General features: G+C 35.4%; 1 protein-coding gene across 3 annotated transcripts in view; it reads right to left on the reverse strand.

Annotated features, from left to right (window-relative positions):
• Positions 1–26230, reverse strand: part of YTHDC2 (YTH N6-methyladenosine RNA binding protein C2) — a 96565-nt gene that overhangs the window by 31562 nt on the left and 38773 nt on the right. For all 3 annotated transcript variants that reach the window (XM_069088191.1, XM_069088190.1, XM_069088192.1), the window contains exons 13-21: positions 23180–23358; positions 22838–22934; positions 22555–22642; positions 22393–22473; positions 17992–18074; positions 9321–9426; positions 8458–8577; positions 6733–7005; positions 2483–2609 (exon numbers count right to left, since the gene is read on the reverse strand). In XM_069088191.1, coding sequence (XP_068944292.1) covers positions 2483–2609; positions 6733–7005; positions 8458–8577; positions 9321–9426; positions 17992–18074; positions 22393–22473; positions 22555–22642; positions 22838–22934; positions 23180–23358 — 1154 coding nt within the window. The remainder of the gene's footprint in view (positions 1–2482; positions 2610–6732; positions 7006–8457; positions 8578–9320; positions 9427–17991; positions 18075–22392; positions 22474–22554; positions 22643–22837; positions 22935–23179; positions 23359–26230) is intronic.

Here is a 26230-nt window from a genome sequence, read left to right on the forward strand (position 1 = left end):
GGTTAGAAAAAATGAAGATTATGTGAGATATATGGTAAAGCATGTTTCAAGAAGGAATGAGAGAGGTCAAAGGTTTGTAGCCTGTACAGAAGACTCAAGTCTTTACATGTAAACACTTTTATCGAGGAAAAAAATGGTAAGCACTGGACATAGCAAACAGTAAACAGTATCATAAAAAGGGGAAATCAGCTATATTTTAATAAATAGAAAAAAAACTCATTATAGATGTGGAATTTATACCCGAATCAGCAATGTATGTAATGTCATAAACTGGGCTTGCCAAAGAAAAAACGATAATTAATAAAAAGTTTGAAAAAATAATCATGAGAAAAAGGCATGGCATATAATTAAAACTACTCAATCCTGAACTATTTAAATAAGAAGCTGATAATGAAAAATGGGAAGCAGACAAGAGAAAAGATATCAATATAATAAAAACAATATTGCTATATCAAAGTTTAAACAATGTAAACACTAGTCATTAACAAAACCATTAAGAGTCTAGAACATTGCTTAGTCATGAAACTCTTGACTTACTTGAGAGAGATGACAGGAAAGACTACACCAGTTCAGAATATAAACTCATTTGTGAAATTTTATGGATGACAAATGGCTACAAGCAGTATCATCTCATAAACTGAGAGAAAGCAAAGTTAAAACCAATGTAATGAAAGCACCACAAGAAACTCAATGATGCAAAGTTATCTCAAAGACATCTGAGAATGAAAATAAAAGGAAGGTTAACAAATGGAAGAAAAATGGAAATAATCTCCAAAGACCACTATAACACATCAAGAAAAGTAGAGGCCAACACTCTTAATCCCATAGTCCTAGATGCCTTTATAGATGAGAAAGAAATGTCACTGAAGAGAGACTGGAAAAGCAACAGAATTAGACAAAGTATATATAAAAGAGAAACATACTGGAGGTAAAAACAATTGTGAGGGCTTTCAGGAAGCAATAAACCAGTGAGCTGAAGGAGGGGAAAGATGAAGGGTGTTAGAAATATTTCAGATTTTATCAATAATAAAAGAAAAGGTGGCCAAGAAAATATCAATAACTACTTTCTCTCCTATCATTATAAAATCTTTATGTAAGTAATTTTTGCTCAAATGAATAGCATCCTTGATGAGAGTATTAGTAAGGAATGAGCAGGCTTCACATGCAATATTCAACAATGGGCCACATCTTTTAGTGTTTTATAACTGACTAAAAAGTGGAGAATACAAGACCCAACTGTGCTTATTTATAAATTATGAAAAAGCGTTTGATTTAGTAAAGCAAAATGCCACTTTAAAAGTTCTCTTCCAACAAGGTATATATCCCATCCAAAAATTCTAATAATTCTAGATTCCCTGAAAAATATAACAGATATAAGTCTATTCCTTGACCATCTCATACATATCTAGTGAGATATAAGAGAATCCATGTTCTCCATAGGTGTTTGTCACTATAATGGAGGAGATCCAACACTTAAGTATAAACTGAAGCAGAATAATGAAGTATTCCAGAAGCTTTGTGTTGTCTGCAGAGGACTTTGTGTTAGTTACATCTAGCCATGGATTACTGTGATGTCTCCTAGAAGAGGGCCATAACCACCCCCCAAAAAAACCAACCTGTTCATTCACACAAGAAAGACCAAGTGCACGAAGATTATCCACACTGTGACATGTATTTAGACAACCTACAGAACTCATTCACCACTAAAGCAATGCAATGATTTAGACAAGAGATGAACAGGTAGAGTGGCCTGGATTGCATTTGGGAAACAGGAAAGCTGCTTTAATAATTCCAAGGCTTCCCATAAAAATAAAGGCCCATCTTTTTAATACCAACATTCTACTGGTGGTGGTGTAAGGCAATAAGACATGAAATACAAGTCTTCAAAGAACTGAAAATAGACAGCTCAGAGGCCAAATATATGGAGAAGTATATGGTAGGTGTCAGCAGGCTATATAATTTGAAACCAGTGAAAAACATGAAGAAAAAGTGGAGTAAAAGAGGAAATATATAAAAATATATCACATGGAAAGGATAAAGGAAGACAGATGGACAGTCACAGTGCTCCACTGTTATTTTCTTAATGTCAGAAGTCAAGGAAGGCCTTTAGCCTATCATTTAGACCACTTTGGCAAACACGTAGGTGGTGGATACAGGATGAAAAGGCATGGAGGTGTGGCAGTAACCTTCATCACTGGAAGGAACAAGCAAATTTTAACTTTTACGATTTCTCAGTCAAAATGTCGGCCATGAAATATCTTACAGCAAATATTTCATGGCTGACAGGTTTATCATAATTTCAGATGTTTCAATGCCAATTAAAAACGAAAAGACACAAGTAAAATTCCACAAAGCATTTTGTTAAACCTAATGTGCAATCTGATGTGTATCCTGCATGACAAAAATAAGTGGTCACTGCTAAAAATATCATAAATGTGAGCCAGTGCTTATAGTCAATATAGTAACTACTTTAGAACTTTACCTGATGCTCTAAGCTGACCAAGCAACTGAGTTCTCATGCCTATGATGATTTCCATTGTAGCCTGTGAAAGAAAATTCTTTTCACAAAAAGCTCGTTCCCAGCCATCACTTCGTGCTTTCTGCCATGCCTACAGAGAAGATTAAACAATACTTAACAAACATCTAAAATATGTTCAGCAGCATTATTGAAAACTAAGACCTAATTTATCTCTCTAGTTTTGCTTTTCTTCTTTTGATATTTTATTAACTTTTAAAAATTATCATAGGCCTTCTTAAAGGTCTTCAAGAGGGGAGTCTCTTAATATATTAACTGATCAGTAATGTCCCTTTTAATTTTCAAATTCTTTGGCTCTGTGATTCTCTAATTTATCAAATGAAGCAAAAGCTCCTTAACTTATTTGTTCATTAAATGGAGGGAAGGGCACCGATGATATAGGCATGCTACTTTGAGTCCCAAATTGAGAAAAGTTCAACAATATTTAATTTACTTTTACTTTCTGTTATCACTACTCCAAAAGAAACAAAAATTCTACACTGTGATTGATACTTGATTCATTCTCTTATCCTCCTCCTAGGGTGGGGAGAATATGCAATCTCTAATGAAACTTAAAAATAATACATCCTGCAAAAATTTATAGTAGCCACCCTATCCTTAGGCCAAAGCCATAACTCTTGTCTTCCTCGAAGGAAGCTGGAAAGCAAGGGCTTTTGTAAATTGCCTATGCAGTAATGGAAGCTGCTCTAAACAGTAGGAAGCAGAGTAGCTGTAAAAGTTAGGAAGCCCCCAAAATGACAGAACCCAATTGCCCCTATTCCCTCTCCCTCTTTTCTAACCAAGTTCTCTGTTTTGAGAAGACAGACGGAAAATAAGATAAAAAAATGCTAAACAAAACATTATTTCGATATTCCTTCTAATGCTTATCTGCCTAGAGGCAGATATGGTATTTGGTAATCTAATGGCCCCTTGTTATAATGCTTCACATGTAATGGGCATATGTAAATTTTTAACTATACAATAATCATTCTTAGCCTCATGAGTCAAAAGAATTCTGCATGTAGCTCAATTTATTGGGCAGTAATAAATGTATGTGCAATTATATTAGAAAATTTTTTTTAAATGATACAGAAAGAACACATATTAGAACTTTTAAAATAGATCACAAGATGTCCAGGATGGAACCTTAGTGTTTTGGCCAGATTCCTTAGTGGCTGAGGAGTGCTTTTAATCCAGGTTCTACAACGTAAATCCAAAGTTCTTTACACTGTACTTAAGATCCTACATCTGTATCTCAGAAGTGGCAAAATATACAATCTTTTTTTTATATATATTACTTCCCTCTATTTCCCATTTCTCATGTTGCTTCCTGTTTATCTCCCTGCTTCTTGTATTTTACTTTGTTGTCCCTCCTTTACCATTATATTTTTGGTCACAAAATGTAAGAATCTTTTTAAAAAATTATATTCTTGGGGTGGCTAGGTGGCACAGTGAATAGATAGCAACAGTCCTGCAATCTGGAGGACCTGAGTTCAAATTTGGCCTTAGACACTTAACACTTACTAGCTATGTAACCTTGGGAAACTCACTTAACACCAATTGCCCTGCCCTTCCCCCTTCAAAAAGCAAAAAAAAATTTTTTTTTAATTATATTCTTGGTACCATCCACTGAAATTCTGCTCTACAATAAGCACAGTGACTGGCACGTAGTAAGTCCTTAATAAATGCCTGCTGACTTGATGTCTCATCATGGAAAGACATTCCTAGGTTCATGAAGGATATAGAAATATAACATAAATTTTAGCAGATTCTACTACAGAACTTCAAATATTAGGCTACCAATAGATTATATGCCTTTCATCTAAGAACTAGCCTAGCTAAATTGGGAAGAGTTCATCACTAGAATAATTAATTTTCTCATTACAACTCACAAAGACCATTTATTAAGGTATTAAGGTTGTGTGAGCTACATTAGGGAGGGAGACCAGTATGACCAAAATCATTGAATCTTAAAGTATTGAAATACCATTTCTTACATAACATATGCCAAACAAAGTTATTAAGAACCAAAAACATAAACATAAAGATACAGGCCTAAAAGAAGATAATTGTGTTTGGATATAATAAGATAATCTTTATCTGTAGGCCAGCTCTCTCTTGGTATATGTGACAACACTTCTGAGATTTTAAGTTTTTTCTCCCCCACACTATGTACACCTGAAACCTGCCAAACTCCTAGGAGGGAAAAACAACTAAAACTACGATCTTCTAAAATTTTAAATAATCTTTTAGTTGTTGAATCCAATGGCAGTCCTGGTCCTTCTTGATCTGATGACATTGTTAAGTCCCCTCCTCCTCCCAAATACTCTTCACTATCACAGATTTCAAAGACGAAATTAAAATTCAGCTCTTCCTAGGTCAAAATGCAGAATTCAAGTCAACACATCATAATACTTCTATAAAGACTCTGGTATTGACCAAAAGAAGATGTATTCTCCCCAAGTTCTGTACTGTAGACTCTTCTCTTTTCTTTTTTATCTTCTCACTTATTAGCTCCCATAGATTCAATTATCATTTCAGTGAAGACGACTCTCAAACCTGTAAATCGGATCCTGATCTTCCTTGTGAACAGTAGTTCCCCTGCAGCCACCTGCCCATCAGACGTCTCTAAGCGGCTTTCCCGTAAGCATCTTAATTCACCATGCTCAAACTAAACTCATCATCTTTTCCAGACTTCCCTATGATGCCTAGGGGTGCTACCATTCTAGGAATTCAGGTGTACAATCTCACAGTTACCCGCTGACTTTACAGGATCCTTTTACTCCACATTACCAATCAATGACCAAATCTTGCTGATCCTAATCTCCATATCTTTTGATTCCACTCTCTTCTCGAGACTCACAGAGACCCCATTTTCATTCAGGCCTCCTACCTCTTACTGGGTATAATATAACAGCTTCCTAAGTGGAGAGCCAGCTTCCAGTCTCTCCCTTCTCCAGTTCATGCACCACACAACTGCCAAAATAATCTTCCTAAAGCACAAGTCTGTCCGTGTCACTTCACTGTGACATGAACCTTCAATATTTCCTATTCTCCTCTATAATAAAATACAAACTCCTCAATCTGGCATTTGAAGCCTTCACAATATGACTCCAGCCTATCTTGCCAGGATCATTTCACATTGTTCCCATTTGGTGTAACCTTACATTTCAGCCACACTGGACTACATTTTATTCCATAAATTTAACATTTTGTGCCTTTACACAGAACTTGTTCCTAGAATGGATTTCTACTTTCTTCCTACCTCTTAAAATCCCTGGTTTTCAAAAAGTGACATGCCACTTCCTTTTGGTGGGCTTTCCTGGCCTTTCCACTACCCCAACTGTCAGTACTCTTTCTGTCCTCAAACAAAAAGTGTATATGCTTACCTTACATTTTCTATACTCCCAGGAAAATGAAAGTTCCTTGAGAGAAGAGACTGTTTTTATTACCTGGTATCTAGGACAGTTCCTTGGCACATAACAAATACTAAATAAATGTTAGATTAAATTGTCAGCTTGGCCTCTGGGAGCTGTCTGAGGTTCACAGAGGTCAAACAACATACCTATAATCTCAGAGCTAATAAGCGGCAGAAGACAAATTCAAACTCAGTTCTTCCTGGATCTAAGAACAGCCTTCTAGCCACTGTATCATACTCCCTCTCTAAGGACTATGGTATTAAAGCAAAAAAGATACTAATACTGTGTAATGCACCAGCTAATGTTCAAGGTATTACTGTCCTATTTTTTTGAGATGACTATTGCTATAAAAAAAAGTTAAGGAAACACATGCTTAAATACTTTAAAAGAGCTGTGATTTCATGAGTACAGGCATTTCCCCTCCACAAATATACATCATAAGTATTTTACACCTTAGTAGATAATTTCATGAGTTTCTGTAATTAAAAATATCCATCATCTAATGGTCCACCTTCTAGAGATGAATTTTTTGAAATTTAGGCATGCTAGTCCTCAACAGACACCACTGGGCTAACACTCAAAGTGCTTGCAGTTTACTATAAGAGTTTTTGTTGCACTGCCATAACTTCCAACCACCCAGTATATACAACATAGGACTTTAGCAGAATAACATACATAACATATGGTAAATGTAACTAAACACTTTTGAGATTTTAAGTTTTTTCTCCCCCATATTATGTACACCTGAAATCTGTAAAACCTGCACTTTTCCCATATATTAAATGATAATGACAGTACCTGAAAAGCTCTCAGAAGTGCCATATGGTCGCTAAAGGTGCCTGCAGTAAAACGTTTCCTACACAGCATGGCTGCACGCTTTTGAGAAGCTTGTGTGGGTAGCACAAAAGGATCTCTATATGCTAGAGTGCAGGCAATGGTAAGGATAGGGTCCAGACACTTCAAAACAACAGCACACAAGACCATTTTACCAAGGTGAGGCTCTACTGGCAAGTCAGCCAAATGGTATCCAAGCCCAGTCAGATCTTCCCAGGTATCCATGGCATCTATTGTCTAAATAAATGACACAGCCAAGTTTAATTGGATGTTATTGTTATACCCAATTATTTAATCATACTAATCAAAATTATATACCCATATTAAAGAAAACAAAATAAAATATTTTATTGCTATTTTCCATACCCATTGAATGTGAGTTGGAAGGGACCTTCAAGGTCATCTAGTCCAACTCCCTAATCAATGCACTAATCTTGTCTACAAGATCCCTAACAAGGGCTCATCAAGTCTTAGTGAACACCTGGAATGAGGAGAATCCTCTTTCTTTATAAGGGAGCGCATTATTTTTTTTGGACACCATTAAGCATCAGAAAGGTCTTTCTTATACTGAGACAAATCCATCTCCTTAGAAGTTACCCAGTGATTCTAGTCTCCTCTATAGCTAAGTAGAGTTAAGTTTGATCCCTTTTCCATATGGCAACCTTTCAAATATTTGAAGACTGACTCTACTTATCAGAAACATGGCAATTTGCTTCAAAAAGACTATTTATTTAAGATATAAAATAGTTTTATTATTAATCATACTTTACTTAAAAGTGAATAGTTTTTATTAACCATATGAAAGAATGTTCCCAATCACTAATAATATGAGAAAAACATATCAAAACAACCCTCAGATTTACCTCACACCCAGCAAATGTGTAAAAGTGACAAAAAAGGCATATAGTCATGCTGGGATTACATGTACTAGGCACAATAGTTTATTGCTGAAAAAGTTATGAAATACAAGAATAACACAAATTACAAGAGTTACCACTATTCTGGAAGGCTACCAGGCATATACCTCAAGGAAGTCATAAAAAAAATGTTCCAATATACATAAAAATATTTATAGACACGTTTTGTTTTGGCAAAGAACTGAAAACAAAGTAGATGCCTATTAATTAGTAAATGGCTAAAAAAATTCTAGTATGTGAATGAAATGGAATATTACTATGTTGTAAGGAATTATAAATATGATGAAGACAAAGAAGTATAGGAAGACTTATATGAACTGATTAAGAATAAAGCAAGCAGATCCAAGAAAGTAATATACTCAATGACTACAATGTAAATGGAGAAAAAACTAACTACAAAACAACTGAAAGTGAATGTTGCAAATTACAAAGAACAATTAGACTCAAAGAGATACAAGAAGACACTTTCTACCCTCAACTTCTTTGCAGAGGTGGGAGGTCCATAGCTGTGGAACACTGTATATATTTTCAGATTTTTTTGATTATTGATTGGTTTTGCCAGTTGTCTTTTCTTCCTCTTTTTTTCTTTAAAAAAAATATTCTTTGTTATATAGGACAGTTATCTCTGGGAGGGGAATATGGAAAGGGTACAGGGGGAAATGTGGGTAATATAAAAATAAAAGATATCAACAAAAAATGTTTTTTTAAGAAGTATAGCTTTATACAAGAGAGTACAAAAGCAAACACAGATTGATACTATTAAGACACTTACCTTGAGCATTTGAACAGCATTTCTAACAATCAAAGCTGGTGGAGGTTCTGGGGCTTTCATAAGAAAGTCAGCAATGGGACAGTTAATAGGTGCTAATAGTTTGGTATGTAAACAAAGTTCCTGTAAATCAAAATCAGCAAACATATTTTGAAAAAAAGCAATAAAATTAATGTCTAACATTGATGTTTGGAATTTTGTCCACTTGCCAAAACAGTACACAATCTTTTAAAATGAGCTCTAAAATAAAATTTTTAAAAATATATGGTTTTAAATTAAATTCTAGATTATATCTTATGTGGTAGCAATAAGCACAGAAAAAGCAGATCCTACAGAATTCGACAAATGCCTAAAAAGGTCTGGCTTACTTATTTGGTGTGAAGGGGTGGGGGGAGGTGTCTTTATAAGACCAGGTTTCCTACAATGTGAAGTGGCAAGAACTGATAATATAAAAGATGACCTAGTGTACTAGAACCAAGGGAACCAATACACTTCTGGCATCATCCCTTAAAAACAGAGCTTCTTTTACCGGAAATGACTGTATCTGTTTATTTTCTAAAACAACTGAAAGCCTAAGAGAATCATATAGAAACGAATTTAGGAAATGTGCTAGTGAAAAGCTGTGCACAAAATATTTACTGTAAACTGAAACTTATTATATTCAACTTACTACAGAAATGATAGCATTAACTTTCAAAGAATATTTATAGGATGAATTTTCCTTTTGTAATACAAATAGACACTCCCTAAAACATTTGCTTTGTGAGTTTTAGAATTTTTGTAATTATATTTCTTAAAAGTAAGTCACATCAGCATGTTCAGTATCAATAAATTCTACTGTTAAAAGTTTTCAATCAAATTCCCACCTGCAGTGGCATTCTCAGAAGTTCTGGTGTCTGAAATTCCAACATATTCTGAAATCGAAGTCTACTGAACAGACGAAAACAGATTCCAGGCCTACATCGCCCAGCCCTTAGGAATAAAATATTAAACAGACACTGAGCATACAAATATGTGTAAGTTCAAGAAAAAAAATAATCTGTCCCTTAATGATATAGCTATGGAACATAAAGTGGCTTACGACTTTTCAAGTAAATGTTTCCTATATAAATCATGCTGGCCAATAAGATCCTTTCAACTAAAATACTTATTATTCTAATGAAATTCAAAATTCATGTTCAAGAGCACTTGACTTCTTTGGATATCATTTGCCTAACCAGTAAAAAGGTTAAGTTTAAGATCAATGTAACTTAGTAATCACAAGAGTTCAACTCATTTACTCAATACCTACTTGATCACTACTTCTCTGGGCCTCAGTTTCCTCATCTTTAAAATGAACTGAATAATCTCCAAGGTTCGATTCAATTTAATTCAACGATACAGCTCAGAATAAGCTGAGGCTGTCAAGGTAAACAAGGACAACAAAAGGGTATTTTTAACTATACTGGGAGAAAAAAGGAGGATCAAAAAAAAATACGTCCTTTGCTTGGGGTAGACAGAACAACAATAACTAATAACAGAGAAAGAAGACCCACTCAGTTCTTGTTTTGTGTTTTAGAAAATGAACTTTACACTTAAAAATGACAAAGTAAACTAACTAGCTAAATAAAAAGTAAAGTAAAATTTTTAAAAAAGTAAAAAAAAAAAGTAAAGCTAAATAAAAAGTAAAACTAAATAGTTAACAGAATTCATAACCAAGTCATACAAGGGCATAGTAAGAGAGCACCTATCTTTCCTTGATGATTTTTAGTTATTAAGCCTAGAAAAATTACATCCTTCAGTCCTGAAAAGACAAGTAGATTTGGCTGCTGAGCCACTATTAGTTAAAGTGAAAGGAACCATGAGAATAGAGAAAGGCAAATTTCTGGATTTTGAAAAGATGGAAGAGGACAGTCTTGGGTATAATGGTTTTAGAGCAGTCAGTTTGACTTCTTGTCCTGGGAAAAATGTTTTTCCCCAGAATTTATTTATTTTTAGTTTTCAACATTCATTTCCACAAGATTTGAGTTCCAAATTTTCTCCCCATCTCTCCCCTATCCCCTACCCCAAGAGGGCGAGCATCCTGATTCCTCCTTTCCCAAGTCTGCCCTCTCATATATCCCTCCTATCTCTCCCCTTACCCCTTACTTTCTTGTAGGGCAAGAGGAATTTCTATACCCCACTACCTATATATCTTATTTCCCCAGGAAAATTTTTAAACGTATAATTTAAAAAATGGTTGGTAAACATCTGAAAAGGGAAGAAGGGAATATAAAGGCATGGCTTCACTGAGAACAGGATTATACTAATCTCATTTTGATTTTAAAAAGATTACTGAATTAGTCAATTAGGAGAGTGCCATGGGTATACTTTACTTAGATTTAAGTCTAGCTTTCAATAATGCAATTCCTCTGAAAAAGGTGGAGAGATATAGATTAAACAGTAATGATACAATCAGATCGATTCAAAACTGGTTGGATGGCCAAACTCAAAAGAGTTGTTAAAGGTTCAATGTTAATGTGAAAAATATCTCTAATGAACTACTCTAAGGATCTGTGCTTGGCCCTGTGCTGTTTACATTTTTATTAATGACTTAAGTGAAGACACAGATGGCATGTTCATCAAGTTTTGCTTATGAGACCAAGCTGAGAACAGATATTATAACTGATGAAAATATGAGGATCTAAGGGAGATCTGGATATGGCAGGGGTGGGAAACCTGTGGCCTCAAGACCACATGTGGTCTTCAAGTATAGCCCTTTGAGTGAATGCTGGGATTTGTTCTTTGAAGTTTGGATTCAAAGAGCTGCACTTGAGGACCTAGAGGGCTATAAATGGCCTCAAGTCTGCAGGTTCCCTACCCCTGTACTAGTGCATTCAATTTAATAGGGTTATTTTTATATTTGGGGACAAAAACCAAAACAAAATAAAAATACCATCAGAAGTACAATATAGAAGAAGGCATAGTTAGGCAGCAATTCTGAAAACAGGGAGTTTTACTGGATTGCAAATTCAGTATGAATCAGAGAGGAAAATGGCAGTCAAAAAAGCTAATGTGATCTTGGGCTGCACAAATCCCACTCTACTCTACCCTTATCAGACCTCATCAAGAATAGTTTGTTCAGTTCTAGGTACCATAGCATAAAGGACGATCTATGAGAGGTACTGACTTGGAAAGAGGAAAACCTATGTCCGTATCTGTGGCAGCTAGATGATGTAGCTGATAAGAGTACCAGGTCTGGAATCATCTTCCTGAGTTCAAATCTGGCCTTAGACACTTACTAGCTGTGTGACCTTGGGCAAGTCATTTAACCCTGTTTGTCTCAGTTTCCTCATTTGTAAAATGAGCTAGAGAAGGAAATGGCAAACCACTCTTATTATCTTTGCCAAGAAAACCCTAAATGGGATCACGGAAAGTTAGAAATGACTGAAAGGCGACTCAACAACAAAAATGTTCAAACACTTTCTATGACACTAATTGTTACTCTGCACAAGTCACTTAACTTCTTTGCCTTAGTTTCTTCATCTGTAAAATGAAGGGGCCACCATGGCTTTTTAGGTCCTTTTAAACTGAATCTCTGAGTCTTTAAAGGCTGCTTATAAGACAGTATCCAGAGGATGGCAACGAGGATGGGCCTTGAGCTCATGTCATACGAAGTTTTATTAAAGGAGCTGTGCATAGATAAGAAAAGACTCCTAGGACATGTGATAATTATCTTCAAGTATCTGAAGGACTAATACGTGGATGAAGGGTTTGACTTGTTCTATTTGGCCTGAGAAGACATACCCGGGAAAAATGGATGGAAGTTGTAAAGAGGCAAATTTAGGCTCTATTTCAGAAAAAACTGTCCTAAAAAGTAAAGTTATCATGAAGTGGAATGGCCTGCCTTGAAAGGTGAAGGGTTCCACAGTCTTGGAGGTCTTTAAGCAGAAGCTGGATGCCCACTTGTCATATATTACCATAGATTCCTTTTATGTATGAGTTGAACTAAATGGCCATTTCCAACTCTCCAATTATGTGATAGTTTAGGTTCCTTCCAACTTCAAACTATAATTCTATGATTACCAGTCATCACATTTCTTTAATCTACTCTCGCTTCCTAAGATCATCCTATCCTACAATCTTGGTTCCCCAATGACACTTGATTCCGAGAAATTTGCTCAAAGTTCTTCTTTTTTCATTACCTTATTCTACTCTACTCTTATCCAATAACTTGTATTCCTCACTGTTCAAATAGCTCTTAAAATCACACTTTCACTATTAAATACGACTTTTATAGATTAAACAAAAGTAGAAACTATGTCATCTCATCTGGTCTTGTAATTCCCGACACTCTCTAACTAACCTTTGATAAACATGTTATCATTTTAATTTTCCTTTTTCTATTCATATCATTATTTCTGAATATTATTTGCTAGCTGCTGACTTATGTTCTTCCCATGCAGAATTTCTTCTCAGTGTCTTTTTCCTCTTCCAAAATCCATTTAAGGCACTTTCTCTTCTGATCAAGTTATCTGATACCACTCTAATTTCTCCTTCTATTTGTGCAGTACTAATTTGTACAGTGAAAACCTGAATAATGTTGCTAACTTTTAAAATTCCTAGAAGGTAAGGATCATGCCTTTCTAAATCCTTCAATTCCTAACATCACATCATATAAAAAGGGCATTTGATAAATGTGTTTAATAAACAATGTACTTATGTAAAACAGTAAGCTATAACGGTTTATGAATCAACAACTTAAAAACATAAATGACTGAAAGAATTCCAGTTATTAAAATACTTCAATAAATACTATGAAGTAGTCTTAAAGATTTTGTAGACATGAGAAATCAGGTATGGCTTGATAACTGCCTATAGCTACCTGGCTATCCTTTTTTTGGTTAAAAGCACCAAAAAGCTATTCTAAAAGCCTCCCTTGAGATACCTTAAAAATCAAACCCTAAGTTTCTTTAAAATTATCATTTCCAGCATGGATATCTTCTATGCACATCTAATCAGGTACTGTTATTCTTATCAATTTCATGTTCTTAAATTGTCATTACCAATTTCTCAAGTAGTACATTGGGTTTTTAAAGTAGTAGAATTGACTTTTTTCAAAAGGCCCAGATTATCATAAAAACATGACCAGATCTGTCACATTCTGCTGTTAATATCTGTTGTCCTCTTTCCAATTTCTTCTACAAATGTTCGCATGATAATCTGGTTTGTACAAGTTGATTTTCTCAATTCCTTTTCTCGATTTTTGTGAGATCATATACACACACACACACATCCCACCACCACCTTTCCCTGTTCCCTCTACAATGTTTCACAACTAAGCTTTCCCTTTAAACTGATATTGCAATTTGCTGCCAGTCTCTTCTCTCTCTCTCTCTTTTTTTTTTTTTTGCTTTTCAGAGGGCAATTGGGGTTAAGTAACTTGCCCGAGATTACACAGCTAGTTTTTTTGTGTGGGTGTTAAGTGTCTGAGGCTGGAACTGAATTCAGGTCCTCCTGACTCCGGGGCTGGCGCTTTGCTCACTGCGCCACCTAACCGCCCCTCAGTCTCTTCTCTTAGCAAAGGTATTGTCTGCTGAGTAAGATGGATTCTGAGCTCTTTCAAATAATTAACAGATTTCAAAGTGTTGCCAAAAAAACTCTCCATAAAAATATGCTTAGAAGATGTGTTATATGTATTATTGCACAGTACATATTCTGTAATTAAACTGTCAATAATTAATTTTTGTTAAGATAGCTGATGTTTGCAAGAAAAAAATGATATTTACCTTGAGAACCTAAAATTGAAAATTGCTGAAAAATCAGGAATAGGTAAAATCCACAGCTTACAGGTCAAAGAAAAAAATATATTGCAAGAAGCCAGAAAGTGTTCAAGGAAACACAGCAACGATCATAAAAAAATTAAGCTTCAGTTCTTATAAATGAAAGGAAATTCTGGAATACCATACAACAAAAGGTGAAATAAAAAGGTTTACTGCTAAGAAAAACCTATTCTGTAAAACTGAGTATAATCCCACTGGGGGGAAATAGACTTTTAACAAAAAATTACAAAGAAAGAAAAAAGAACTTAAAAGCATTGCTAGAGAAAAGACCAGATTTATGTTGACTCTTTGAAACCAAAACACAAGACAAGACAAAGTTAGAAAGATAAAATACTCTTGAGCGTCCAAAAGAGAAGAAATGATGATCAGGTGCTTTTATTATAATACATGGAGAAGACAAAGGTATTCACTCAAAATCCCAAAGGTCACAAAGAGAATAAAGTCAAATACACTGCCTAAAAGTAGTTTGCTTCTATTTTGTTGTTTTTAAGAAAGGAAAGAAAAGGAAGGGAAAAGTTAATAAAATGTTAATATAAAAAGAAGGAGCAGCAATTTAACTCTTACTCATAACTGGGATTGATCATGCAACTAATAATTATTAACTGCCTACTATGTGCCAAGTGCTGTGTTAAGCACACAGAGACTATACATATAAATGTGGTGCTACAAAGAAAAGTAAAACCAAACCAAAACAAAAAGTCAGACCCTGCTCTTAAGGAGCTCTCATAAAAAGGGTAAAAAATCATGGAGGTGGAACTGGTGAAATTAGGCATCTCATGAACTACTTGGGCAAAGAAGGGCTGAAACACATACATACACACACACACAAACTGTAGTATGGGAAAAAAGAAATTTAAGAGAAAAGATGGATCTAGGGATGCAAAACAAACTTCAATTATGGAAAATGAATCATAAAGGGGATTATACAGTAAGAGAATATAAAAATCAGTGAGCAGGCCTAAACTGAGTGAAGAAAGGAGGGGGAATGGAGTGGAATGAGACCATTTCAATTATAGATTACTAATATCAATCCCATTCTGTTTCTTTCTCCACCTTTGCTCTTCGTATAGTGGGGTGGGGGAGGCAGTGAAGAGACAAAAGCTGTAAGAAGATATGATGGAAGGAAAAACACAATTAACAATAACCATGAACTCATCCATAAAATAGAAGAGTGTAGTAGAATAGATCAGAAAGCAGATTTCAATAATGTCGTTCACAAGAAATAGACTTGAAGCTTAAAGATGTACAATGACTGAATAAATTGAGGGGCTGGAGCAGAATTTATTATAGCATATCAATCTAAAAATGTTTACAGAGGAGTCAATCATGATCTCACACAAGGAAACAGTCAAAATAGACATGGTTACAAAAGATAAAAGCAAGAAAGATACATTATGCTTAAAGGTGCCATAGATAATGAAATACTTGGAATATATGAACTGAATGGCACATCATTTAAGTACTTTCAGGAAAAGCCAACCAAACCACAGGGAAAAATATACAACAAAACCATAATAGTTGAGGACCTCAATGTGTCCCATTCAAAAAAGAGAAAAATGTAATAAAAAGATTGCAAAAAAGGAAGGCAAGGACCTTTTAAAAGTTAGATATGTTGTATCTTGGGCAATTAGTGAATGAAGATAAATGAGTACTATCTCCTACTCCTTCCTACTTTTCCAAGTCTCTTGGGGGCCATCTTCAATTGTCCTGTTGAATATCTGGCCACTGGACCCAGATGGCTCTGGAGGAGAAGATGAGGCTGCTGACCCTGCACAGCCTTCCCTCACTCAAATCAAAGTCAACTGCAAGTCACGCCATCATCTCCCTGATGTCACAGTCCTCTCCAGGACTGAAGGACAAACACAACAGCAACCAAGTCTCTTGACAAAACAGCAGACAAAAAAGACTTCTTGCCAAAGTCGACCCTTTCCCATTACTCTTGATCCTCTCCCCTTCCATTTTCTCTAGCAGAATACAGTCCAAACCACTCCCCATCTCTCTCAAGTCTTCAAGTTCTCTCTCTGCTAGTTCACTGCCTGTTGCTTTTAAATATGCCCGTGTCTTTTCCATCTTTAAAAAAACATTCACTCAACTATATCATACCCTTAAGTTTTATCTCTCTCTTCCCCTTCCGGGTCAAATTCCTTGGAAAAGTCATCTATGCACACTGCCTACACTTTTTAATTCTTTGTGATCAGCTCTTCCCTTCTGATCGGTATCCCTAATTAAAGTCTCTCACCACGCCAATTCCTCCTTTCTTGTACTTTAGGATTTAGCCAAACTGACGATCTCCCTGTTCCTCATATATGACATTCTATCTCCAGTCTCTATGACCCTTCAGTGGTTGTAAAACTGAGGGTGGAAAAACAGGTTGGGGGCAGGCTGAGAAGTGCTCTAAAGCTGAACAGAAGAGATTATACTTAATCTAAGAAGCAACAGGGAGAGCTACTGGAATAGAGAAGGGGAGACCTGTGTTCAAATCTTTAGTTAAGGAAAATTACTTTGACAATATGTAGGATGGATCAAAGTGGTGAAAGACTTGGGGCAGGGAAACCCATCAAGAGGCTACTGCAGTAATCCAAACAAGAGGTGATGAGGAGCTGAACTCTGCTGATAAAGAGCTTTATGAGTAGAGAGAAGGGGTCAGATGTGAGAGATATTATAAAAGTGGAAACAGTATAGAGTAATTGAGTATATAGGATATGAGGTGTGAGGAAGAGTCGAGGGTTAAGGACAACGTGGAGGTTAGTTAACTGGGAAACTGAAAGCATGTTCACATCTTTGACAGAAATAGGGAAGTTTGGAAGAGGGTTGGGATTGTGGGGAAAAATAATAAATTCTGTTTTTAGTATAGCGATTTAAGATGTCACAAGAACATCCAGGTAGAAATGTTCAATAATCAGTTGGTGATATCAGACCTGAATACACAGCTCTATAGATCACTGAAATAGAGATAAACTGCAGTAATCAAGAGAGAGTGTAGAAAATAAGAGGAAAAAAAGCTTAGGACAGGGACTTGGGGACAACCCACAGTTAGAGTAATTCAACAAAAGAGACTAAGAAGGAGCAATCAGACAGGTAGAGTGAGAACTGAAAGAAGTAAGCCTCCAGCGAATATCCATATGTCCTCTGTGGAGGGCTTACATGAATAAGAATCACATAGCACAAGAAGGCACAGAGATGTTTCAATCTGCATCAATTAAGAAAGGAATTATTGATCCAGTAAGGTGATTTTATTCTTGTCATTACTTTTGCATTAACAAATCAAAGCATCTCAATATCCAGGGGATTTAGAACTAAAAGGATATTAAGAGTTCATCTAGACCAGGGAATCTCCCATGAATTTTTATTTTAATGTTTTGACAACTACATTATTTCAAATTAATTGGTTTCCTTAGTAGTCTTATGTATTTTATTTTATGCATTTAAAAACATCCTGAGAATAAGTCTATAATCTTCACTAGAATTTAAAAGGAATCCACAACACAAAAAAGGTTAAAAAAAAATCCTTGATCTGGTCCAGTGCTCTAATTTTATAGGTAAGAAAATTGAGGCCCAGAGAGCCTAAGTAATGCACAATGTCACAAAGAGAGTGAATGACAAAATTGGATTTGATTACAGTTTCTCCAATTACACTTTACTGCCTCTCATACCCAAGTCTCAACATCAATTTTTAACATTAAAATGCAAAATTAATATCTTAAATTTAATGAAATCCACATTAAATACACATTACCTGCCTTTTCTTTGGATAGCACTGGCTTTTGAAATCCACACCATTTTTAGCATCGTAACGTAATTCAGGGCATCAAAGGATTTCTGCAATATTTAGTTCACATTCAAATATAAAAGCATGAAAATCCTTTAACAAGGAATAGTAGAGTTTTATCACTATATTTTAATACATAATCCTTACTATCTCTAAGAAACAGTAATGGAAGGGAGTAATATAATAAACAATTCAAAATTCTTTTCCAATGAGCAACATTGTGAACAATTCAACTCAGGAAAAACCATAGTTACAAGGCTGAATTGCCTGCTGGTCTATTTTGGTGAAAGAATTTTATCATTTCTCATAATTGTTGCATAATGCTCTATCTAAAAATTCCCCTTTCTAAATTTGCTTTTTATGGAGATTGCATTTTCCCTGAGAGTATAGAGGAAAAGGTCTAAAGATATGGTTCATGTTTATTTGAAATACTTTTCTTGGTGGGTATGGAATGCTAGGAAGAATGCAAACAATTCTTGTTGACCAGATCCCTTCCCCAGAATGAAGAATTCCAACTCCTTTCTCTTCTAGCCTTTACCAGGCTTCTAGTGCAACAGATCAACACAAGATATAAAACCAAATAGAATCACAAAATTAAAATACAGTAAATACTATCCGCAGTGATCATAAACCTTCAAAAAGTTCCCCAAGTTAAAATTAATTGCAGAAGTGTAAGTTATTTCTAAAGCATGGATTCTAAACTACAATATAGCTCACTGGAAAATGCATTAGAATTAGAAGAAGTATTTTTTTGTGCCTACTACATGCCAAGAAATGTGCTAAGCCTTTTACAAATAATATCCCATTTGATACTGACAACAGTCTTGTAAGGCAATTTTAGAGTTGAGGAGACTGAAGCAAAAAGCGGTTAAGACTTCTCCAGGGTTATATTTGAGGCTGTATTTAAACTTAGGTCTTCCTAATGAAAGGCCCAGCACTCTATCCATTGAGCCATCTATCTGTCTCTAATTTGTCAGAAAATCAGAATTTTTGAATCCTACAGCACTTCACCAGAGAGGAAAAGTGGCTATCCTCCACTGCCTTTCACTCCATCTTGGATCTTACAGAGGTTCTGGGCCTCTTCAAAATATGTATTATAAATTCTCTTAGTAGAGTTACATTTGTCTATGCCTTAATCTCCTTTAGATCAAAAGATCTATGAGGAAAAGAACAATGTTTATCTTATTTCTAGATTTCCCCCCAATAGAATATTCAGAACAGAATTTGGTGAATGTGTATAAGCACTCTAGAACCACAGTATATAAATGTAAGGTGTCATCATTTTTACATCAAGTGGCTTATAGTTCACTTATAAGAAAAACCTTATAGCTTTTTTATTTGTTTAACATTTTATATACATAAGTGGAAAAGTTTACACAATGTAGTTAAAAAAGAACAAAAAAAGCCATTTTTATATAACATATACAACAGAATGAAATATTTCTTGTTCGTCCACAGAAATATATCGTCAATTTTTATTGTTGTTGCTGAATCATCTCAGTCATGTCCAACCCTTTGTGAATCCATTTTGGAGTTTTCTTGGCAAAGACGCTGGAGTGCTTTGCCCGTTGTTTCTCCAGCTCATTTTACAGATGAGGAACTTGGGTAAACAAGGTGAAGTGACTTGCCCAGGGCCACCCTTCTGGTAAGTGTGAGGCTGGATTTGAACTCACTTAGGTAAGTCTTTCTGATTCCAAGTGCAGTGCTCTATTCACTGCGATATGTAATTGTGCTTATATTATTAATACATAACATTAATATAAGAGTCTTGAAAACTAAGGCATCTAAAATGTTCCCAACTAATTTTTAAATACTTTCTTAACTGGCACAGTTAAGAAGGGACAGTGGAATAAGAGCTGAATCTGGAGTCACTGGGCCTGGGTTCAGATTCCAGGTGTCTCTTTTACTGCCCAACTTCGGGCAAGTCTTTTCACCTCTGTGACTGTTTCCTCCTCTGCTAAATGAGGAAATTGGACTAATGGACCTTTAAGGTACCTTTCAGTTCTAAATGGAGTCTAATCTAGGACCAAGGATCTTTTACTTACAAAAACATATGAAAACAATTTAATTTTCTCATAAGATATCTACTTAGTTATCAATAATATTTCATCTATAATAGTTTAATTTTCTTTTGCTACACAAAATCATTAATAAGCTAAAAGAATTTGCATTTTTGTAATTTTAATCCGGTTATGGCATATTTGCAAAAAACCACCCAAATTCTTTCCCATTAGAACTGTTCTAATATTTCTAAAGATTAGTTCCTCAAAGTACCCAATAATTGAAAGAATATAATCTTAATGAAGCTCAATTATGCCACCTAGTGTATAGATTAAATACACATCTTTTTCAATGAGATGGAAAAAATTTTTCCTTGTTCCTACTACTATTTAGTTGAGAAACATTTCTGTAGTATTTTAATCATTCAGTTAGATTTTTTTTCTATTGAGTTTTCCATAAAATACAAAAACTGCCACAATCTGAAAAGAGGGAACTGAAAAGATAAGATTTCATTTCTTTTTTTTTTTTTTTTGTCTTTTAAGGAAAACAAGGCTATCAAGTTTACTTCTAGGAACCTAGGAAACTTCATTACCCTTTATTACCATTTGCTATTGTCCAAATGAAAAGTTTCCACAACTAATTAATACCTTTACTTTCCTCCTTAATACAACACTAAACAATTAGATGCCCCCCCCCCATATTAACAAGTGTCTATTAATGTACAATTAAAAGAGGTAAGAATTCATTGTATTTAAGTATGTATGATGCAAAATTCTGCCCTGAGGTGAGAAAATTGCTATTATAATGGGTCAATAGTTAAGACCAAGGAAATTTCGATTATAGTGAATTCTGATTGTAAAAATATCCATTAGGCTCAGATCTGATTATTACTTTCTTCATGATCTAAGTGGTAAAGTGATTCACTATCAATCAATCAACAAGCATTTATTGTTAAGCATCCATTTTGCACCAAGGGTAGCTAGGTTTCACAGTGGATACATACTGGGTCTGAAGATTTACCTTTCTGAGTTCAAATCTGGCCTTGACACTTACTAGCTGTGTGACTCTGGACAAGATACTTCACTCTGTTTGCCTCAGTTTCCTCAAATGTAAAATAAGTTGAAGGAAATGGCAAACCACTCTAGTATCTTTGCCAAGAAAAACCCAAATGGAGTCATAAAGAGTTGGACAAGATTGCAAGAGTTGAACAACAAAAAAAATTTTGTACCAAATATTTTAAGTGCTAGGGATCTAAAGACAAAAGCAAATAGTCTCTGTCCTTCAGGAGTGAACATTCTAACAGGGGAATAAACATACACATATATAGGTATATATAAGATACATGTGAAATTGGTCTTTAGTAGTAAACTTAAGAGAAGAAGTCTCTAACAACTGAAGGGACCAAGAAAGGAACAAAAGGTGGCATTTCAATTGACTCTTTTGAAGGAAACCAGGGACTGCAAGAGGCAGGGATGAGGAGGTAATAGGAGACACCCCAGTGAAAGGGCACAAGGAAGGAAGACAGAGCATCATGTGTAAGGATCAGTAAGTGTGCCAGACCACAGTGTGTCTGCAGGGAAGTAATGTAGAAAATCACTGAAATGTCAGTTGGAAACGGGTTGTGAAGAGCTTCTGTGCATCTGTTAAATGCAAACAGAGGAGTTTATATTTGATCTTAGGGGTAAGAGAGAGCCACGGGACTTTACTGAATAGGGAGGTGTTACAATCAAATGTGTGTTTTAGGAAAATAACTTGTTGCTTTTGTGGAAGACAGTATGCAATAGGGACAGACTTAGATAAGACTGACCAATTTGCTATGGTTTAGTCGTTTCAGTTGAGGCAAACAGAATTAGGTAAGTGACTTGCCCATGGTCATACAGCTAGTAAGTATCTGAGACCAGACATGAACTAGGAAAGAAGAGTATTTCTGATTCCAGGGCCAGCACACTGTGCCACCTAGCTACCCTAACACTAACTAACAGGCTACTGCAATATAGTACAGGCAAGAAATGATGCAGACCTGAACTAGGATGGCGGTTGTGTGAGTAGAGATGGGAAAGTATGAGAGATGCTCTGAAGACAGAAAAGACAAATTTGAAACTGACTGGATATGTGGGATGAATCACAGTCAAGAATCAAGGATGATACCAAAGTTATGAAACTGAGTAAATGGAAGGATGGTTGTATCCTCTCTTGACATTAATAGGAAGTTTAAAATACTGAAGTTTGAGGGAAAATCTAGTGAGATGTTTTGGACAAACATGCAATGCAAAATCTCCAATAGGCAAGTGGTGATATAGATCTGACTATCATATGCATAAATGATAACTAAATACATGGGAGCTAATAAACAACAGTAAAACATACCTCTTTCACCTTGCCAGAATCAATGACAAAGACAACATCATTGACTGTAATGCTGGTTTCTGCAATATTGGTAGAAAGGATCTGCAATAAAAATATTATTTTTAAAGTAATGCTAGAAATAGAAAAAATAAGAATGGAAATGAAAATTTATATGATACTTACTATTTTCCGAATACCCGAGGGTGGATTTTTTAGTACCTTCTTTTGATCAGATGTTTGCATATTTGAATGAAGCATAAAAACTTGATACCTATGGGCAACAAAAAGAGACAGTATAACAGTACATTAAAGAAGATTAGCAATGAAGTAAATAAGAAAACTTCAGCTTCACTTAGATAAATCACTTCACCTCTCTGGGTTTCAATTTCCTCTCATCTATAAAATATATGGTTTGAACTAGATAATCTCTAAGGGCCATTCCAGTTCTAAAATTTTATGATTCTACCTATGCGTATTATCTGCAAAACGCTTGTCATCAAACAGAATGCGATCCCTCAGTCCAACAATTTCATCATATCCAGGCAGGAAAATTAAGATTGCTCCTATGGGAAGAATAAAGAAAAAAATCCAACAAAACTTAATACAATTTCAATCAAACAAGAAATATTTACTGAAGGTCTACCATATGAAACAACCTAAGTATAGTCAATTTGTAATACTAAAATCATTTTTGGAACTATTCATGTATTATAATATATAACTCCACATGAACACTTTGGAAAAATAAGAATCAACTTAAAACAGAATTATTCTGCTTCCTTAAGTTTAATATATAGTATATATTTACCAGCATCACAGCTATGGCAGATGTTATAGAGAAGGTGCATAATCAAATCCAAGTCCACTTTTTCATCATCAAAGCTGTGATGATATGCTTTCAGTAATTCTCTGTCTTCTGCATTGAGATCACTTCCATTTGCTTGGACTAAGGAACTTTCATCTAGATTTCCAAACTCCAATGAAGCACTTAAAAAGCGAATAGTATAAAAAAAAGTTAATTTCTCATAAAATGCAAATTTCAAAATCCAGTACTTTCTCAACATTATATTATAAATTTATTTCACCTAGTACCATACTGTTCAGTAGACGGCAAATTCAAATAATCTAATGATAATTGTTATTTGGGGTTTCAAAGGTGCTTTAAGTCCCTTTGAAGAAACATGGCATAGAAGATAGGGCTACAGCTTGGAGCCAGAAAATCCTATGTTCAAATTCTGTCTCCAACTCTTAACATCTATAAGACCACATGGGCAAATCACTTAACCTCTAAATCTGAGTTTCCTTATCACTAAAATGGGAACAATAGAGGCGGCCAGGCAGCACAGCGAATAAGAGCACCGTCCCCAGAGTCGGGATAACCTGGGATCGAATCTGGGCTCAGACACTTAGCACCCACCCAGAAACACCTGGCCGTGTAACCTTGAGCAAGTTACTTAACTCCAATTGCTCAGGGGTGGCCAGGTGGCACAGTGAGTAAGAGCACCGGCCCCAGAGTCGGGATGACCTGAGATTGAATCGGGGCTCAGAAACTTAGCACCACACCCAGAAATAACTGGCCTTGTAACCTTGAGCAAGTTACTTAACCCCAATTGCTTAAAAAAAAAAAAAAAAAGAAAAATGGGAACAATATCTGTAGTAACAAATAACAGGCTTGGCTCAGATACATAATGTATGTAAGGTACTTTGCAAACCTAAAAGCACAAAAAAGCTGGGCTTTTTGTACTCTGAACCAACAAAAAGTCACACCAACTATTATTACTACTTTAAGGTATGGCAGAATCAGTGTCTGTTTTAAATAGGCTGTGCTATTGATTTCTCTTTAAAGTGGCAAGGAAGCTGACCAGATCAGTGAACTAGGGCTTGCCAAGAAAACCCCAAATGAGTCACAGAGAGGCAGGTATGACTGAACAACTTTTACTAATGCAACATGTAATGACAGGATGTTCTGTCTTTTTAAAAAAACAAAACTATACACTTAATTTTTAAAAATTCACAAAAACAGTAAAAATTTTAAATAATTAAATTTCAACATGACAAAAAAAAGTAACAGACATTCACTAAAAGACAATTAAGATGATTTAGTGAGCTAAATAGTTTTTTTAAAAACTGGGCTATAGTCTTAATATCCCCCAAATTAAGAAGGTGACCTAAATTAAAGTTTCCATAGTAGCAAATTAATGCCGGTTCTGTGCCAATTTTTCTGCTTGTCTTCTGGGGCTGTGGTAAAATGATTTATGGAGATAGCTGTGAGGTACAGTGGGAAGAACACTGGATTGGAGTCAGAAGACCCAAGTTCCAACTTTGCTTCTCACCCTTAAATTGACTATATTACCCTAAGTCAATCATTTAATTTCTGAGTCTTAATTTCCTTATCTGAAAAATGAGGATAACATCAGACCTCCAGTTCTAAAGGGTTGCTGTGGGGAAAGTGCTTTGTAAATCTAAAAGTGCTATAAAAATGTTAATTATAACATAGTTCCTACACTGATGAAATCACAGGCACAGACAAAAAAACAGCAACATGATTAGAAATGTTTTCATTTAATTTACAGTGTTGGCAGTGGTTTTAATAGGTTGAAAAAGGAATCATGTTTTGTAAATTTTTGAGTCCCAAATTTTGTACATTTCTCCCATACCTCCCCCTCCTGGAGAAGGGAAGCAACATGATGTCAATTATAAATGTGTAGACATGAAAAACATTTCCCTATCGGTCATGTTGTGAAAGAAAATGCAGGCCAAAAAATAAAAAAGTATCATAAAGACAGCAAAAAGTGGATGCTTCCACCAGCATTCGGACTCCATCAATTCTTTCTCTGGATGTGGACAGCATTTTTCATTGTAAGTCCTTCAGTATTGTCTTGGATCACTATATTGCTGAGAATAGCTAAGTCTTTCACAGTTGATCATCCTTATAATATAGGGGTTAATATATACAATGTTCCCCTGGTTCTGTTCATTTCACTTTGAATCAGTTCATATAAATCTTCCCAGGTTTTTCCTGAAAGCACCCTATTTGTACTTCTTATAACAGAATATATTCCATCACACTCAGGTACACAGCTTGTTCAGCAATTCCCCAATTGATGAACATCCCTTCAACTTTCAATTCTTTGCCACCACAAAAAGAGCTGACATATCTTTGCCCTTTTCCTTTTATCTCTGGTGTACAGGGATGTCTATTACTTTTGACTCATATACTACCACAAGGTCATAAACTACAATGGCAATAACAGAAAGAAATACAAAGAACTGAAGACAAAGCACAAGCATACTGGTTGGAGAATGACTAATGCATTCTAAGAAAAAAACAAATATAAGAAATTCAGAGAAATATAGAAAGCCCTATATGAACTGACATTGAAGCAAGTAAAATCAGGAAAACAACAGACAAATGACTACAACATAAACACAAAGAACAAATAAAACTGAACAATGATAATTAAAATGATCAAGTATGGACCTGGAAAAGTGTGAACAAATGCAAAAACATCTTTCACTGAAAAAGTAGAGTTAGGGGTGCTAGGTGGTGCAGTGAATAGAGCACCGGCCCTAGAGTCAGGAGGACCTGAGTTCAAATCCAGCCTCAGACACCTAACACAAAAACTAGCCGTGTGACCTGGGGCAAGTCACTTAACCCCGATTGCCCTCCAAAAAGCAAGGAAGGAAAGAAGGAAGGAAGGAAGGAAGGAAGGAAGGGAAGGAGGGAGGGAGGGAGGGAGGGAGGGAGGGAGGAAGGAAGGAAGGAAGGAAGGAAGGAAGGAAGGAAGGAAGGAAGGAAGGAAGGAAGGAAGAGAAAGAAAGAAAGAAAGAAAGAAAGAAAGAAAGAAAGAAAGAAAGA

Source organism: Petaurus breviceps, unplaced genomic scaffold, assembly GCF_028583685.1.
Source record: "Petaurus breviceps papuanus isolate PSGF00001 unplaced genomic scaffold, PetGlider_PUasm1.0 184, whole genome shotgun sequence".
Lineage (NCBI taxonomy): Eukaryota > Metazoa > Chordata > Mammalia > Diprotodontia > Petauridae > Petaurus > Petaurus breviceps.